The sequence below is a fragment of the Haemorhous mexicanus genome, chromosome 21, assembly GCF_027477595.1.
Source record: "Haemorhous mexicanus isolate bHaeMex1 chromosome 21, bHaeMex1.pri, whole genome shotgun sequence".
Lineage (NCBI taxonomy): Eukaryota > Metazoa > Chordata > Aves > Passeriformes > Fringillidae > Haemorhous > Haemorhous mexicanus.
This window is the reverse complement of record NC_082361.1, coordinates 8,038,948-8,057,939: the sequence shown is the minus strand read 5'-3', so window position 1 is coordinate 8,057,939 and position 18,992 is coordinate 8,038,948. Positions and strand designations below refer to the sequence as shown.

General features: G+C 46.4%; 1 protein-coding gene across 2 annotated transcripts in view; it reads left to right on the top strand.

Annotated features, from left to right (window-relative positions):
• The first annotated feature begins 2,576 nt into the window (after positions 1–2,576).
• The window catches only part of PAPPA (pappalysin 1), a 180,631-nt gene continuing 164,215 nt past the window's right edge, over positions 2,577–18,992 (top strand). Inside the window, exon 1 of one of the 2 annotated variants that reach the window (XM_059865083.1) lies at positions 2,577–3,477. In XM_059865083.1, coding sequence (XP_059721066.1) covers positions 3,081–3,477 — 397 coding nt within the window. In that variant the 5' untranslated portion in view covers positions 2,577–3,080. The remainder of the gene's footprint in view (positions 3,478–18,992) is intronic. The other variant, XM_059865082.1, reaches the window with a different exon arrangement.

The following is an 18,992-nucleotide window of genomic DNA, read 5'->3' as shown; positions in this document are numbered from 1 at the left end:
AGGGAAGTTAGATCTGACCCACAGACTTAAGGAATCCAAGATTTACTGGCAATTCCTAAAATCAAATCTCTTCCTCTTCATTTTCTATCACATCTAGAGTTTATATATTACATTTTCTCTATGCTTTCACTATGTCTTCGGAATAAAACTGCTTGAAGATGGAATTTGTGGGCTAGAGGTAAATCCCATCTTTCCATACTTTTTTCTGTCTTCCATAAGTACAGGAAGCAGAGCTCTGGGCTTTTCCTCTGCAGCAAGAATATCCCAGAATTTGTCACTGGAGCTGCAGGCTGATGCATTGAAGTGTGATTTGGTCACAGTGAAACCCTTTTGTAAGAGATAGAAGGTCAAGTATGTCCAAAATTAAATGATGCAGTGCTATCAAGTTGAAGTGTTTCAGTAATTTTCCTTGATGATTTCAGCCAAATCGTGATGTCCCTAAGAAACACCACGATTTCACAGAATTAGCTTTTTCTTCTGGAAAAAGTGGAACCAGCATTATTTTAAGAGCCTGATCTTCCAGCCTCGACATGTGCAGAGTTCCCAGGGCCCTCAGAGGAGTTGTCATGTGGAGGAAGCAGTGTCCTGGCAGCAGGATTCCTCCTGGTTTAGCTCTTGCTGAAGTTGAACAGGTTCACTTTAAACTTTTGGATTTTTTGGTTGATTTGCAGTGTCCTGTATGAGCTAAGTTAGAGCAGTGCAGTGCAGCACTTAGCTCGGATCTTAAATTGTTTCTGCCAAACAGGCACAGAGAGAGAAGTGTCTTTTTCATATCCCTGAGAGTTCTTCAGGACATTTATAGGAGTTTGTACCGTTTATTTCCCAGTTAAACATTTCCTCTCAGCTGTTGAGAGGCTTAATGGCTTGGAGGTCTTGTATTATAAACTTTGTAGATGCTCCCAGTATTTTGTCTTTTTTGTAGGAAGAGCTGTGGTGGAGGGATGGGCTGGAGAATAGAGAGGGGCTCTAAGGCTGTGCTTCTGGTTGGTTTCTGGTGGGACTTTGTGGATAAACCTAGCACCACTGAAAATGCCAGTTGTGTATCATGGAGTGCTAAAATTAGCAAGAAACTTAAAAAGAACATTTTTTGGAAGACTTGTGAGCATGAAACAGCCCTTTCTCGTTGGAAGAATTGATTTTCACTACGGCTATAATGTATATTTTAAGTGGAAGTTGTCAGAACTAAGCAATGCTAACAGGGGAGCCTGCAGAAGCAGAGAGATTCCAGTCCCAGGAAAACTCTGGGGCATGATTCCTGTTGAAAATATATAGGAAAGTAAGATGTGACAATCATCAATTTAGAGAGGGAAGAACAGGATGATGTGAGTGGTTTGTGACTGAGTTTGGTGTGATTTAACTTGGTTTTACTAGATTTCTTCAGAGGAGAGCAGTGGCCTGGACACTCTTTGAGTGCCACTGCCAAGTCATTTCCACTGATTAAGGACTTAGAAAAATCCTTTTTGTTGCCATCAGGGGGAGCTTTTGAGATCTTTCAAGAGTGAAAAAAAAATATTAAAAAAAAAAAAAGAGGAAAAAAAAGAAACGTCCCAGCTCAGAAACAGAGATCTACAAACCAGCAAGCAGCCAGGAGCTTACCTGTGGCTACAACCAAGCCAGGGAAACCAGGGGAGCTGAATTTCTTAGGCTGAAAATTAGCAATATTGAGAGAGGATTTTTTGATTCAATCCACCAATAAAATGAATAATTGATTTTTTTAAAAATTATTATTTCCAAAAAATAACCCAGGAGTCTTTGGAGCACTCAAAAGCCAAGTCCTACTCTGTTGCTACAGCTTCTGGAAGGCAAATGCTCTTCAAAAAGCTTCTCTCCTTTTAGCTCCTGATGATTCGATGGGGACCTTTGATGCAACATTTGGATTAGCTGCACACAACTGCACTGAGGGGGACCACAAAAGGGGGAGCCTGGCTGATTGCATAACTTTGAGAAAATAATAAGAGGAAAAGAAGGAATTAGAAAAAGAGAGAGAGAGAGTGGAAAAGAGAGAAAGAAAGAAAGAAAGCAATTAAAAAAAAAATATCTGGGACTCAAGTTTCAAGACTCTTTATGTGCTGCAGAGGAGCATAAGGTTTACCAGCAAAGTGCAACGGGGAGTCTGAGAGGAGAAATAGCTTTCTCTTTTGCCAAGAAAAAAAAAATAGGAATGTGTGTTTTGGACTGGACTGAGAAAGAAAGCTGGGGAGATTGCAAAAAGGGGGGTGCAGGATTTTTGTCACATTGATCCATTCATCTTGATTGTCTTCTTTAAAAAATAAATAAGGGGGGGGAAGTGATAGGGGGAAAGAGAGGAAGAGAGGAAAAGAAGGGGGAAAAAGCAAAACAGCAAAAGTGTTTGAACCTCTGGAGCTATCTGCTCCTTCAAGCTGATTGATTAGTCATGATCCCTGCAGTTTTAATGGGAATCATTCAATTGGGAAGGTGGAGCACCCTAGAGTAGATTAGCATATTCTTGTTTACTCATCTTCTGAGGGGCTTTTTCTCTTTTCTTTCATTTTGTGGAGAAGAAGGGAGGGGGGGAGGTTGGGGGAAAGGAGGGGGTTGTGGCTTATGTTATAAAGGAGGCCAAAAAAATAAATAGATTAGAGCATCTTTTGGGGGGAGGGAAATCAGTGGGTCTGAGTCTTGGAGAAAGCTGGGGGGTTGTTTTGGTTTTTTGTTTTGTTTTGAGTGTGTGTGAGTGTGTGTGTGTGTGTTTTTTTTAAGAGGAAAAAAAAAAATAAAGGGAAGAAAATTCAGCAGAAAAAAGAAGAGAGAGAGGAGTTCCAGCTGTGGAGGAATAGAGGAGAAGAAGACAGATAGAGAAGGAAGAACAGAGAAATACATTTCAACCAAGAAGTAGTTTTGATTTATTTGATTTTATTTGTTTTAAGGAGAAAAAAAATCTATAAGCAGGAAAAAGAAAGAAAGAAAAAGAAAAAAAGAAAAGAAAAAGCAACTGAGAAGGGTTATAAAAAGAGCAAATACCAAGAAGGGTGAACAAGAGAAGAAAGTCAAGGCAAGGAGGAGCCCAAAGCTGGCAGATCGGGAGGATTTGCAGGGGAGAAGGGGGGGGAAGATTGGAAATGCAGCTCTGGAGTTTGCTGCTGCCTCTTGCGCTTCTCTGTACAGCCCTAGCCAGTGGACCCGAATGTGGGATGGACGAGCGCTCCCGCAGGGCACGAAGGGACACCAGGCACAGCCGCCAGCTCCTCCACACTGCCCCGGGCACCTGTGCCACCAGGTTAGCCCGAGGAAGGCGCTCCACTGCTGGGCTGGAGCCTGGGCATGTCCCCCGCAGGAGGCAACAGCGGGAGGTAAAGGACGAAGAGGAGTCCCTTACCCCGAGCAGGGCGCTCTATTTCAGTGGCCAAGGTGATCAGCTGCGGCTGAAGGCAGACGTTGAGCTGCCCCGAGATGCCTTCACTTTGCAAGTGTGGCTGAAAGCCGAAGGCGGACAGAGATCTCCGGCTGTCATTGCAGGTAGGTCTGGCCGTGCCTGTGGCTGCAGCATCCCCGCTCCGTGCCGGGAGCCGGCTGGAGGCGTGCGTGTGTCCGGGAGCGGGCTGTGCACACCCAGCCCCGCGGGAGTGCCCCGCGGCACACGGGGGATGGATGGATGGATGCATGGATAGATGGATGGATGGCAGCGCCTCTGCCAGCACGCCGGGCTCGCCTTCGCCCCGCCAGATATTCCGGGAGATCCCGGAGCTCTGCGGACCGGCTGGAAGTATAGGCTCGCAGGAAAAGTTATGTAAACTTTTGCATAGGGGAAATGGCAGTGCCCTGGGGTGGTTTCTGTCTCGCTGGGTGCGCGGGTTGAGGCGCAGGTAGAAGAGGCAGCTCTTACGGTGGGGTTTTGTCTGATTTTCAGGCTGGAAAACTGTAAGTAGAGCATTTGAAAGTGGCTTGTTTGTATGTATGGAAAGAAATGTGTGTGAGTGGTGTGTGGCTGCAAAGAAACGCATATCTAAGGTCCCCCTACGATTTCCTTGGTTTTATTGGCTTTTTAGTGTACTCCACTGTTCGCTCTTTAGATGCAGTGTTAGCATGTGGTTTCCAAAAAGCTATAAAGGAACTTTTTGGCTATTGTGTAACCTCAAATGAATCAAATGAGTTTATAAAGTTCCCAACCCCTCGACACTCAGCTACGGCTGGGACTCGCACTGCAGCTAGAGGATGTGTGGAGTATTTTTGTCTCCCCTTAGAAATGGCAAGTGTAACATCAATGATTCTAAGGTCAAACAGCCCTATAAAATCATTTAGTACTCAAAGCAGCTACCAGTCTAAGCTGTCTGAGCTGGACAATAACAAGGAGTATTGCACTTTTCTTATTTAAATTTTATGAGCCCATCCTGAATTTGGGTCCCTCTCCCCGCGTTCGCTCCCTCTCCCCCTCCCTCCCTCCCTCTACCTCCCGCCCTTTCCTCGCTTTAGTGATAAAGTGCAGCGAAGTTGTCGTGAAATCGGATACTTTTCGGAGGGTTACAAACCCTTATAAATGTCGCCACATCCATCTTTGCTCTGAAGGAAGTCATAGAAAATGGAAATGCCCTTTAAAAAAAAAAAAAAAAAAAAAAAAAGGATACAAGTCAGAAAGAGAAACGGGTATTGGGGGGCGGGGGAAGACATGTTTTACAGTTCTTTTGGCAAGGAGATTCCCTGAAAGTACAAGGTTTCCATGTCCTAGGATGCCTTAAAGAGACAGGGAGGATTTCCCCTTTCCCTTTAAGTGGAGTCACTTCCTCGCAGGAGGCAGCGCTGCCTGTGCCGGCGGCGCCGCTGCCCCGCCAGCCCTGCTCGCTGTCCCCGCTGTCCCCTGCCACCCTCCCTGCTGCCACATCCCCGGCTCCGCTGCCCCATCCCCGACCGCCGCAGCTGCTGTCTCGCAGTAAAGTTGCTTTGTCCTAAAGAAAACAACAACAACAACCAAAAAAAAAAAACCAAAAAAACAAACAAACAAAAAAAAAAACACCCAAAGAAACTGAGATGAACTCAGCCGTGCTTTTCCTTAACTTTCCCTAATCGCAGCTGCTCCGCTCGCTTGTGAGGAGGGAGACGCCGTCTGTGCGGGGCTGCCGGGGTGGGCAGGAGGTGCCGGGCATGGGCTGGTCCCGTGTGCCTTCAGAGCAGTGATTTCATAGGTGAAGCACGGTATTCCGTGATTTATTCCCCCTGGCTTTCTCACACTCTGCTCTTCTGGTTCCCAACCCTAACTTAAACCCCAGGGCTCCAAGTGCTTCCCTTTCAAGTTGGGAAAGGCAGAATTGGGGTTTACACAGATCTCATCGGTACCAAAACAGGGTCAGGGTATTTTTTTAATGTGTTTAATCCAACACCTAGGACCCTATGTCTGTATTTGGTGCAAGTATCTCTAATTCTCACGACAGGGAACCTAGACAAACACACACAAAGATCATTTGTAGTAAAATACTTTAATTGGATGGGGGAGGTTAGGTTGTTGCCTGTATAAAACACTTGACCCATTTTATGCATGGAAATAACATTCCACTGTGAAAAATGAAGAGAAATGCCCCAGTTTTGCACCGTAGAGCTTCAGCTCAGCTCGGGAGGACTTTGTGATTTTTATTTTATTTTTAAGCTCCCCCTGCCCCCCTCGCACGCACTCTTGAAGAGGAGCCAGGTTTGGCTCTGTGTGTAAACACCTGGAAGAGGTCCAGGAGGAACTCACTTGGAGTATCCTCTGCACACCACAGCCTCCCAGACCTGCAGCAAGCTTAGGGAGAGATTACGCTTCCCTCAATGAGGAAATCAAGGGTTCTGGCTGCCAAAACTCTTGGCTTTCACATTCTCACTGTTTTGGGATGTGACAGACCGAGTAGCTCAGCTCTGCTGTTGCATTTGCATCTGTAGGACCCCACTGAAATCAAGAGCCCATCTGGGTGTTTGGAGGGGAAGGGACTGGGGCACTTTTGCTGGCAGTACCAGAAGTGAATTTCTCCCCAACTTTCGTCCCAGTTGCAAACTGGGAAGCTCTGTGGCTGTACAGATCTGAGGGAAGGGGTGGGATTGACTGGAATACACCTCTTTTCCAGAGTTGCTCTTGTGTCTTCCCCTACTTTCTGCTCCTCATTTTCCGCCCATGACAACTGCTCCCCTTGCACCACTCTCTGCTGGCATGCAAGAAATTACTGCAAGTGGTACAGGAGCAGCCCCCTGTGTGCCTATAGGGGAAACCTGTTGTGTCTGTTAAATATCCTCTATAGGACCCAAGTTGTTATCAGCTCCTGTGCCTGAGCCCTGGCATAACGGAGTTCTTCTGCTAATCCAGGCTACAGGAGTTTCTGTCTGGAGCCAACTCTCCTTACGTCACCCTCTGCTGCAGTATTCAATTTGTTTTCATAAATGGCTAATTTTACAGCGCTGTTAAGTGGGTTCGTCATTGTGCCGGGCCGTGCCCTGTGTCTGATGAGAGGCAGTCCTGGTGCCAGGCTCTGCCAATTTTCACGCTGCTTGGCAGCGATGTTATTGCCGCCCTGTTTGACTGCACTGCTATCTGCTCTGGCATTTGTCAGAGGGAAAGCTGTTGGGAAACTGGAAGTCTGACCCATTGATCTGCGTTACGCAAAAGCTCAGGAGCCCTGTCGGGGCCGGGCTGCGCTCCTCGGAGCGGCTCCCGCGGTGCGGCTCCCGGAGCAGCTCCCGGCTCCTGCGCACTCACCCTCCCTCCCTCCCTCCCTCCCTCCATCCTTCCCTCCCTCCCGGGCCGCAGAGTTCTCGGACAAGCCCTGCTGGGATGTGCGCACCCAGCCCGCAGCTCAGCACATCCCTCTTGTAAACACGCACATGTGCGCAGGGAGCCACTTAGCGGCTTCGGGCACCTTCCCCCGCGCCGCCTGTGGATGCTGGGGCAGGAAAGGGTTAAGGAGGGGCTGTGCTGGGTTAGGTAATGCGCGCACACCATGCGAAATGAGGGGCTTCAAAGCGCTGCTGACCCTGCTGCTGCTGTAATCAAAGGTGTTTCGGTTCCGCTGTGAAAACTCAAGCCCATCCTAAGAAACGGGATGCTCCCGAGTCCCTGTCAGGGTGTTTTCTGGGCTCTGGGGTGGCTCATGTTTTCACAGGAGAGAGATGTTGACTCTTAACTGGCTGGGAGCTGAGAGGAGCGGGATGAATGATCGGCAGCGGGAGCCGGAGTAAGAAGGCGTGCCTGCTCTGAAGAGTGAAAGTTTTTGTTTTGTTTTGTTTTGTTGTTTTTTTTGCCCCACTTCTTGGTTTCATTCCCCTCCGTCTCTCTATTCCTCAGCCTGCCAACAGGGAGCATGATCCCAACTTAATAAGGCTTCATATGTAAGGGAGTGCCTATGTTTTCCCAACTTCAGTCCTTGATGAACATAAAACTGCAGCAGAAATCCAAAGGGAAAGAAAAGCCAAAATCAGCATGGTGGAGCTCACTAAAAGCCACAGCTTTTGCATGTAAGGGACTGAGAAACATCCGTGTCAGGGTCCAATAATTAGGCAATTAAAATGATGTGTAATTGATGCTGCATAGGTCTAGTCCCTCTGCAGAGTTAAAGAATACATGTTTGCTTTGAGAGTTGTTTCCTTCTGAAGTTTTGGACTCTGATACTTGTTTAATACACTTCAGGTAGAATTGGTGAGCTGGGTCCTATCTCCAGAGCTGATCCTCGTGCTGGGTGTGCTGAGAACTTGAGGATGTTTTCAATAGAGAGTTTACTCAGAGTTTCATTACCTTTAAAACAATAAGCAGGTAGATCACGTGGCATTTTCAACAGCCTGTTGTCTTTCAATTGTATGAACTTTCTAGTTGTGTTCTGTAATGAAGAACTACAATGAAGGAGAAGTCAAATATAAAACGTGTAGTTCTGTTGTTTAATTAGTGCTGGCATGTGCAAGGTCCCAGGGTGCTGGGCATGGTGGGCAGAGTGGAGTGACAGGAGCTGGAACACCTGCACAGATGTTCCTGCAAGGTGACAAATCTCCAAGTCACCATCCTGAAGGGTGGGGGAAGCTATGTGGGTTTGGCTTCCCTGTGGATGGGTTCAAATGATTATCCACTTCATGACTATGGATCTGGACATGGCTTGACTCATAGGTCACTGAGCAAAATCCCCTCACAGCTTGTCATTTACTAAATATTTGCATTTGAACAGCATATTTCCTTCAGCCTGTGGAAGCTGGGACAAAAATCAGAAACTGGTTTTTCTTTCTATGGCAATTCCAATTTAATCTGGTCTCATTCTTTTGACCAGCTACACTCTAGAGTCAGAACAGCCCAGTTAGAAGAAAGCTGGGGTTTTTTTTTTCCCCTTAAAGCACTTACAGGTAGGCTACTCTAATTAATTAAATGGTAATAAAACAGTGAGGGCAATTTGACTCTGTGTGTGAAGGGTGGCAAATTTAGATTCCTAAATGACGTATGGCTGTGTCCTGTAGGCACAGGGTTGTGTCCCAGGCTGAGTTTGCCTCTCCAAGCTTCATTTCAGCCTGATTTATTCCAAGCCAGGCTGTTTCAGTTAGAAAAACTTGCGTGAGGCAGAAAGCAAGAGGAGAGGATGGTGTTTGGAGAGAGAGAGCAGGAGCAGGGCTGTCCTCAGGGACTGCTGGGGATGTCTGGAGGAGCACAGAGCAGAGCTGTGCAGGGCGGGCTCACTGCTGAGGGCGAGGGGAAGCCCTTGGAGAGCCTTCGCACGCGAAGCCATGGCCACAGCCAGCCCTGGGCGGGGTTGGAGCACCCTGGGAATCAGGCTGGAGCTGCTCTCCAGGCCCCCACTGCCACCCCACGATGCCAGGAGGGGGTTGTAGGTGGCCAAGGGGTGCTGAGGCTGTGGGTGCACTGAGCACAGGTGGCCCCTGTCAGCCCCAGCCGCACGTGGCATGGGGAGGGATGAGCTGAAATCCCAAATCCCAGAGGGGCTCACTGATGCTGGCTCCCTGGAACCCTAACCCAGACCCTCCACACAGGAGCCACTTTCCAGTGCTAAACAGGTCTCTGCTTGCACAGCTGACCCAGGTGTTTGCTGAGGCAGCTCCATGGTCTTTGAGTCCACTCACCTTTGCCAAGGGTGGGAGAAACCCTTGGCTGAGCACTTTGACCAGCAAGGATCCAAGTGCCAGTGGGCACCTCGATGGTCACTGGGGCCTGACTCAGCTCATGGGCAGCCACCTGGAGGGAGCAGGGAGTTTTGGTGCAGAAATGCCTTCCTTGAAGCCTGGGTCTGGCTCTGCCAGGACAGGGGTCTGTCACAAGAGAGGTGAAGCCACAATGCATCCAGGAGCACCTTTAACTCAAAAGTGTTTTGTGCCCTGGCAGCCCAGGAAGCCAATTTTGTCCTGGGGTGTGCCAGGAGGAGTCTGGGCAGCAGGGCAGGGGGGATTGTGCCCCTGTGCTCAGGTGAGAGCCCACCTGCAGAGCTGCCCCAGGCCTGGCCCAGCCCAGGGAGGAGCTGGAGCTGCTGCAGAGATCCAGAGGAGGCACCAGGGGGATCAGAGGGATGGAGCAGCTCTGCTGGGAGGAGAGGCTGGCACAGCTGGGATTGTTCACCTGCACAGGAGAAGCTTTGGGGGGACCTCAGTGTGGCCTTGCAGGGCCTGGAGGGGCATAAGAGAGCTGGGCAGGGACTTCTGACAAAGGCCTGGGGTGCCAGGACAAAAGGGAATGGCTTCACACTGAAAGAGAACAGGTTTGGATCAGTTCTTAGGAAGAAATCTCCCCTGTGAGGGTGGGCAGGCCCTGGCACAGGGTGCCCAGAGCAGCTGTGGCTGCCCCTGGATCCCTGGCAGTGCCCAAGGCCAGGTTGGACAGGGCTGGGAGCAGCCTGGGACAGTGGGAGGTGTCCCTGCCATGGCAGGGGGTGGAATGAGATGACTTTTAAAGGTTCTTTGCAACCCAAAACATTTAATGAAAAAATATTGCAGAACCAACAGGGTTTAGGTGCTCTCAAGGCCACAGGATTAACCAAGTGCTTTCACACTGGGTTTTCATGTTGTCCTGAGCCAGGACCAAAAAAAAAAAAAAAAAAAAAAAGAGCTAAAGTAGAGTGTCTTTTTTCAAAAAGACATATTGAAAAAACAAAAATAAACCCTTCCATGACTGGGGTCAACTGAAATGCTCCCATATAATAGTTTTGCTTCTAATTTTATCTGTTGCTTTTTCCTCCTCTTTTCTTTTCCCCAATAGAAATTACAGGAGCAGAAGCAGAGGAGGGACCACCTGGGTTGCCAAATTCAGTCCCCTGCAGTGTCAGGGATATAACAGCAGATAATTAGTCCAAACATTCACAGAAAATCCACTTTGTAGGTTCTGATATAGCACAGGCCACAGAAGATTTCCCAGTGCTCTACTATAAACCAAAGCTCTTTAGCTAAGACTGGGAGTCACCATTTTAATGTAAGACAGGAAAAGAAAAGGACGGATCGACAACATCTTAAGTACCTAAAATCCAAAACATTGGTTGAGAAAACTGTTGAGTATGAGAAAGAAAAACATTGGCTGGTAAAAGGTATCAGCTTTGTTATTTTCAGAGAGTTAAAGTGAATCAGGTGTTTTGACAGTTATGAAACTTCTATTGAAATTTTAAGTTGGAATATTTGCCAAAACTGATCCTTTCCCACAGATAGTCTGTTTTGATTAATTTCCCCTTTTCCTGAGAAAAATATTTTATCAAACACTTCTCACCCTCCTCTGGTCTTAGCCTGTGTGGCAGTTCCTACATCCCTGCAGTTGTAGTAGGAATGAATGCTTGATTGTGTTTTTACTTCTTCACATCTTATATTCCAGATGATTGAGAAAATGTATCAGAAAATACTTGTTTGATCAAAATCCTCTATATTTTTTTTCTCTCAAGTGCATCAGCAAGTCTAATATAATCTTTTTCTTCATTTACCCTCCTCTCTCAATGCTACCAGTTTTTCCATCTAGTACTGTTTACATGGGCAGTATAGATTAATCTTCCTATTTCATAAATGCAAAATCTATTGGACTCTTCTGTTGCCTGGGTTCTGGGCATTTGCTTCATGCATTGTTCTGGGCACAGTTGCTGTGCTGTGCATTTTGGTTCTTTGTTTTCCCAAAAAAGAGGCTTCTGAAGATGAAGATGTACCTTTTCCCTGACCTCACCCTTCAATTGCTCTGTGCCCATCTCCCACCTGGGGGTTGCTGACATCTGGATATGATTCTTGATTTTGTTTCACCTTTCTGTGGAGAAGGAATACTTGATTGTTGTGCTATTTTCTCTGTCTCTCCACATTTCTCTTCATTTTCTCTGCTGTGAGCATGCATGCACACACACACACCATTTCCAAAGCCCCTTTGATTTTCTTCCCAGATCAATAGAGCATTTAAACTCCAATGATCAAGGAGGAGCAGCTTGTTTATTTCCCCACATATCCTGACACAAGTGGCACATCTTGTAAACTGCTTTGATTTGATGTTAGTGCCTATTATAAAGTTTACTCTCCCCAAAGCCATCCATGAAGTTAAAGTACTCTTACTCTGAGCAGGAGCAGAGCAGAACTCAAAAAAACAAGGTAAAAAGAGGACAGGAGTGAAATATCTTACCACAGAAATGTTTCTTTCTGCTGTCCTCGTTGACAGTGCTCAGAACAATTTGACGACTGTTGAGCATCCATAAGTTTGGCAGCACCAAGGGAGGGTACATTGTGTATCACAGTTAAAAGTGAACAAATATGAAAACAGGTCAATTATCCCTTGGCAGAATGGGGCTGGATTACACAGGAAGCAAGGATTTGATAGACCTGGTCAAGATCATGAAAAATACCGTTGAGCTTGGCTGAATCTGGCAAAGGCTGTGATTTGAGAGTTTTCCACAGCCCTTCTCTACAGCCTGGACCTGTCTGTGGTCCTTGCTTCAGTATCTTTTATTTTGCCGACTTTTTTTTTCTTTAGACATGGGAGAAGAAAAACTGTGAAGCCCTAACATCAGAGGAAGGAGACATGTTTATTTGGTTTTGCTATACTCCAAATCTCAAACTGGCCTCTCTTTCAACCTTTCTTCTTTTTCTTCCCCTCTCTTTTTTCCTTTTTATTTTTTAACGTTAAAATCTCCCCTATTCCAAACCCACTCTCCCGTTTTCTGTTCTGCAGGGTGATGTAATTCTGTGACTTCCCCGTCCAATCCCTCCACCCTCTCTTATCACCATCCAAGCCTCAGTTTTTCCCCTTCTATCTGGTGTCCTTGATTCCCCTGCTTTCCCTCCTTCCCTCTCTGCACTGTCGCTGCTTTCCTGCTCCTCTCCCGTCGCCTGTGCCGCGGGAGGGTGGTGTCCCCTCCGAGGGTGGCCACAGGTTGGTGGCTTTGGCCAGCTGCTGTTGGAAGCGCTGTGGGAACACAGGGTAAGCAGGCAGTGTGCTTGAGTGCTCAGCCAGGCTCACGGGCTCGCCTATTTTCTGGGAATTATTGATATTGTTCTGTTTAATATCCATCCTCGCCGTGCACAAACAAGGAGCGAGTGCTCGCTCGCACAGAGAGGGAGTGAGGGGGAAGTGAAACTGAGAAGCATCTGGAGTTGGCCTGGTGAAGCAGCAGCTGAGAGATATGATACCAGCTCATGAAAGTAAAAGAATTGCTGTGTGAGAGAAACAAACCACTCTGTTCTGTGCTGGGCACCTCCTGGGGCCTGGTGGGCTCTCGAGTCTTCCTTTTGGGTGTTATTTAAGGCTTTTTAATCTCTTCTCCTTCCTCCCCTCTGCCGTATTTTTCCTCCTTTTCATTATCTAATTTATTGTCTCTCTGTTTGCTTTAAATCACTTTCCCATATGGATTTCTCTCTTCTGACCCATCTTCCCCTCCCTCATCTGATTCCCAGGAGTCTTCTGTCGTCATGGAATTGGGAGAAGAGCAGCCCTGTTCCTGACACCGAGCATCAGCTGCAGGCTCCTTTCCCCCTTCGTTCTCTTCCTTGTCTGTTCTCTGCTGTTAGTGTTGGAAACATATTCACAAAGATCATCCACTGGATTGAGGAAACAGATTTTATCACCATTATTTTGTTTGTTTTATTTAAGACAGGGAATGAAATGGAGAGGAAAGGCCTTTGCTGTTACCAGTGTTACTTAGTTTTGAATGGAGTTTTTTTTTTCTCCTGTACTAATGATTCCTAGTGCTGGTATTTCTCTTTATCTTTTCAGCAAGGTTATGGTTTTATAGTGTTGAATTTGCCACAAAACTTTCTGATACTGATGATGATAAATCTCAGGTGTAAGAGAACACATCCCTTAAAATCAGGGAAATTGAGGAAAGGAGGGATGCTTCGATTTGTCCTGGATGTGGCAGTGTGCTGGTGACAAATTCAGCAATCAAACAAAAGCAGCCCTTTTGTTACTTTTTATTATTATTTTTTAGGGATGATGATGGTTATTCCTCTGCTGAGATTGTTCTCCATGTGGAGTCACATGCCCTAATTCCTGTAGGATGTGTCCTTGTAGCTGTTGATGGTTCTTCCGTGGATGATGGCAGTGCTGAGCCAGTGGTGGTGATGGAGTCTGTCACCTGCCAGGTGACATCCTGCAGGTGACAACACAGAGGCTGGGGGAAGAAGGCACTTGGAATTTGTGACATGAGCTCTTTGGAAATGGCAGAAAATCAGATGGTCTGGAATTCATATCTCTGAGCCAGACACACTGGTGATGATTGAATCCACACAAATTATTGTATCTCTCAGATGGAACAGTGTGTGCAGCCCCCAATGGGAGAGAAAAACAAATATCAGCAAAGCCCCTTGGTTCAGAGTACTCCAATTTAAATTGGAATACTTTGATATTTTTTATCTGTCTGCACATTGATTATTGTATTGACTTGCTGAAATGGCTTGTAAAACATTGAACTCGGAGCTGCTTATCTTCTTAGGAAATGCTAAAAATCTGCCTCTGTATATCTCAAGTTAATAAATTAAGGACAAAAGCAACTCCATAAAGCGTACCCCATAGTTAAATCCAGACCAGGTGAGAGGCTGCAGAAGGGGCCCCAAGGGATTTTTGGGGAGGGATCCCCACCCAGTGCACACCCTCGTGGCTGAACAACCAGTGTTTCTACCAGGGAGGCTGTACATCCAGTCCACGGGAGTTTCTTCTGAATGCAGCAGCATCTGTGCTTGTAAAGTCTGAGGTGCTAAAGTTGAAATCTGGAGCTTGCATTACTACTGTCTTACATGTCATCTGTCTTGTGGATAAACAGAGCAGCCTCTCGGAGGTCAAAACAGCACCTTTCACCAGTGATAATTTAATGAGAATTATTTTCAGCGTAAACTAGACAAGAATTGGAAGCCTCCTGTGCTGTAGCTCGTGAATGGAGATGTTCAGGGAGAAAAGGAGTACTTGGAGAAAAAGCAAATGTTAACTAAATGGATTACACACACAGTTTTGAAACATACTTGGCAGAGGGAAGGGCGAGCAATACAAGACAGATTCTGCTGTTGAACACACCAATGTAAACCTAGAGTAACTCCTTTGGAGAGGAAATCAGGGAGGGGGGCTGCTCCAGACCTGTGAAAGTGTAGAATTTGGGGCAGAGACAGAGGGCATGCAATGGGGAAACTGACCCAGCTGAGAGGTAAATGTTGTGGAGAACAACCTCCAACCACCGTCACCGCTGTCGGTGGTTTTATTTGGGTGTGTAATGGTTATGGTGATGCAGTGGGAAACATTTGCACAATGTGGGGTTGTTTTTGCTTTTGAAGTATTTTCTGCATATACCTATATCGTAATCCCTCCAGGCTGTGGAACTGGGCCATGTACCAGTGTTACAGTGAGCCCTTTGTGTTTCCGGCAACAAACACTCCTGAACTCTGCTCTCCAGGCTTGTGGCCTCAACTCCTTCACCCCCGCCCGTACTGTCCCATCTCCAGCAATAATATTCCCTCCTCTGTTTATAAACAAACACCCTCAGAGGAAGTTCACGGGAAGAAAAGTTAGTTAGTGAAAATCAACCACGCACCCAGGCCCGGGCTGTGGGTTGGAGCCAGCAGGGTTGCTGGATGTTTCCTACCCTGCATCTGCTTGTAGGAGTTTCTTTGATGAGATGTTTGCCTGTCTAACTCTGTGTCTTCCTCATCTTTTCCCATCGTTGTGGAAAATATAAAAGAAGTGGGGAAAAATTGTGGTCTAATTTTGCTTTGAAATCAGCACGGAGAGCATTTGGGAACCCAAAGCAGGAAGGTTGACTTCAGTAACCCTGTAGTTTTTCTTCTTGGTAAATCCACCAATTCTGTTTTGTTGTTGTTGTTGTTTTAACATCAAAATCTAGATTCTGGCTCCTGGCAAAACTGTTGCTCTTGAGTTGCGCAAAGGCTGTAAAAGGACTAAAATAGCCCAAAGGATAATTGTCCACTATAGTCTGAGCACAGGGCTGATGGTACATCTGGTGTTGCACACCATTCTCACAGAACCACCCCTTCAGGAGGTAGGAGTGGGCAGGACCCAGGGGAGTGGGTAACACGGGACTGTGGTCATCCTGGGCATGAGCAAAGCATGCTAATGGTGCCAGCAGCTGGAAAACACAGGATGTTTTTTGACTCATTCCAGAGGTCCCACAAATCTCTGACAGCACAGGGGCAACTGAATAAATAGTCCATTTTCTTGTGGCTGCTCCTGCTTTGTGTCTTTAGCACTGCACCTTGGTCTCAGGTCCAAGGTGAGTGGATTAGGAGTATTTTTCCTTCCAGGAGATAATTGGATCCTCTAATAAATCTTTCTGACCACTCAAAATGCACAGGAAGATCATCATATATAGGAAAGCTCTGGCAGTAAGGGAGGCAGCCTGGTCAAGGCCATGGTTCTTCACTTGAGCACAGGTGGGGTGTCAATGCAGGGCTCATGCCACTGTTCCAGGCTCCCTCTCTTCCATAAGGAGTGTGCTTGAAATTTGGGGCTTTTACAGGGAGCTTTTACAGATATTATCAATGTGGAAGTTGTGGTCTCACTTTTAGTTCTGAGAGCCTCAAAGATTTAGAAGTGTACTACAAAAGGTGTCCAGTGCTGGCAGAATCTCCAAACCTTAATATGGGATCATTTAAAATAGTACAAATATTTTCTGTCAAGTCTTATCTGTAAGGCTACCCTAGTGTGGTGTCTCCACCTCCCATTGGGGGAAAGATAATCAGAAGAGAGCATTTTGCATTGCAGCATGGTCAGAGTTTATCAATTGTTGCACAATCCCTTTGCCTGTGAGCAGGTTAAATAAAGGAGCAGGGTGGAGTAGTGGTGGAAATGGACCTGGTTTATACTGGTGAGCTTCCTCCAAGAATTCCAGCATAACAATCAACAGTTTCTCCTTGCAGGAAAGTTGAGCAATTCATTCTTACCCTTGGAAGAGTTCTGAATTATTGAAGAGCAGAAGATCTTCTGCTGGGAAAGGCTGGAATTCCCCGCAGTCCTCTTGCTAGGGATGGTTAATCAAACAGACTGTTTACATTCTGTGTCTCAGCAGAGGCAATGCTCAAACAGCAGTGGTCTTCAACTGGACGCTGTAGCATGGGGGGTTTATTTTATTTTGTTTTAAACATCGGCATACCACCAGTTTTACTGGGAAATGGCCATCTGCAAACACCTGCAGGCTCCATGGAACAGGCCAGTGAGGGAAGCAACAGCAGCTGCATCTCACAGAGGCAAAATGAGACAGCAAGGGGGCCGTGTTTCTTCTCCAGAGGTTTCTGCAGGGCTGGGATTTGGCAGCAAAGGTGGGCTGGGAGCACTTGCACTCCTGGAGGAAGAGACCTTGCAGCAGGAGGAGGCTGAATGTTGGTCCAAACTCTTCTCTGAGCCTCAAACACTGATGGTAGAGGCAAAGAAGCAAAATTCTTTTTGCCAAAACCTTGTGTTTTGCCTCACGCTGTGAAGGCCAAACTGTTCTGTGAACAGTTTCTGTGCTCTCAGTCTTGAGAGTGCTCAGCCTGAATGAAATGGGAGTTATGTATTCCATGAGAGAGGGAAGAAGGAAATGAGATTAGGACAGTTCTTCCTACCACCACCCAACTCTCCATTCCCTCAAGAGGAACATCTTTTGCACCTATATCAACAAACCAACAACATATCGCACTTCTGTATGTCCAAAATTGGTCACAAAACTTGCGTTGAGATTTTAACTTGTGTTCAGATACTTTCTTTTTTTATTCCTCTTTGCTATATTCTGGGAGTGATGTATTTCCTCTCCCCACATGCAGGATTTTCAGTGCCTCACCGAGGAGGACGCACGCAAGTAGGCAGTGTGGCCAACATTCTTCCAAACCCCAGCAACCCAACCAGCTGTTCAGCAGGGCTGTTATTTATTGAGAGCTGTCAATGTGTTCAACACATGGTGTCCTTTGCCCTGTCGAGCCAACAGCCTGGCTTTTATGGGTTTCTCTGACACTTGTCACACACTGGTGACAGGACAAGCTGGAACAGGCAGACGGGTTTATGTGAACATTATTCTAGCAGAGCATTACAGCAAGATGTTCTATAAGGGAAGGAGGGACAGAGACCAGTTGGCAGAGGAGAAAACAGAGGCTGTTGCAAAGGGTAGAGGTTCCTTCTTGGCTGGTGCTTTCGGAAAGAGAACAGAGATTTCCTTCAGCGATAAATTAGATGCTTGGGGAGAAAGAAAGGGTGTTTGTTTCAGCAGTGATGCAACTCTTGTGTGAGAGAAGCAGACTCCCTCTCCTGCAAATTCCAGCTGCTGGTTCTGTGGCAAAGTGGAAGTGCACAGGAGTTGCTTTGGGGTTTTAGTTGCCGCTCTGCAATTGCTGCAAGGCACCTTCAGCTCTGTCCTTTCCATCTCCAAAGGTGGGATATGGCTCTCAGCAGCCTGCAGAGAGATGCTGTTGTAAGGAAGAGGAAATGTCATTAGTGCAATGCTTCATGAATGAAGCAGTGAATGACAAATGCCACTACTTTGCACCAACAGGTTGGAATGCTCAGCCAAGAAGCCCTGTTAGCCAGGGTCGTGCTGGGTTCCTGTGCTGCTGTAAAGGGAAGACTGAGGTTGTGGAATGCCAAAGAGACAGAAAGACAGCGGGCACATCTTGCCAATCTCCTACTTATCTATTTGTCCCATCTTTTCTCTGTTGACTTGTGTAAGCTCGTATTCATGAGTATCACAGGTATTTATTTTCCCCTGCTGAAAAACAGAGCCATTGCCTGAACAGTGTGACTCTGGCCACATTCCCTCCTATTCAGCACAATGCAATCTTGGCTCTTTACTAGTTAATATTTTCTGTCAACAACCTGCAAGGAAACAAAATCAGTGCTGATAAAATTTGCAGATGTTGCAGAGTGCAGGGAGTGGTAAACAATGACCAAAACAGGACTCTCAGTTGGGTGTTTTCAAAAGCTGAGAACATGAAAACTATGCATTAGAGTAAAGCCAAATGTGAAGTCATTCATATAGAGAGAAGGGCAGCAGGTCACACACAAAGTATGGATGGGAAAAAAGGATCTTTCACCTGGAAGCTGAATGTGGAGCAGCAACTGCCTGTTGGAATAGATAAAGCATGTAAATGTGAGCTGCCAATGAGGGGCTATGGCCAAAGGTTTGGAGTCATTGTTGGCTGGGTAAACAAGGAGATATTGAACAGGACTGGGGAGGTTGTGTTACCCCTGTAATGACACTGGAGTGGCTGTTGCCAAAGCACTTTGTCCCATTCTGGTGTCTAAAGTTTAAGAAAGATGTTATATGGAAGAGGATTTAGAGAGAAAACAATCAGTGGTGACAATAATTCTATGATTTGTAACAAGTCTTGAAGTATTGGACGAGAGAAGATTAGGAGGTGACTTGATCACCATGATCTTTAAATGAGTGTTTTGGGAATATTAAACTGATAATTGTGGGTTGGAAATGAATACTGGAGGACATAAGTAAATCCAGTGGATCCAGTGGAGACTAAGCAACTTTAGAACACATTATTTTAGCAGTGTTTTAGCCTTGAGAACAGTCAGTAATTGAAAAACCTTTCTGAGCAGAGTGGTGGAATATCTGTCACCATAGCTTTCAATACAGAACTAATTGTTTTTCCAAACTGCAAGG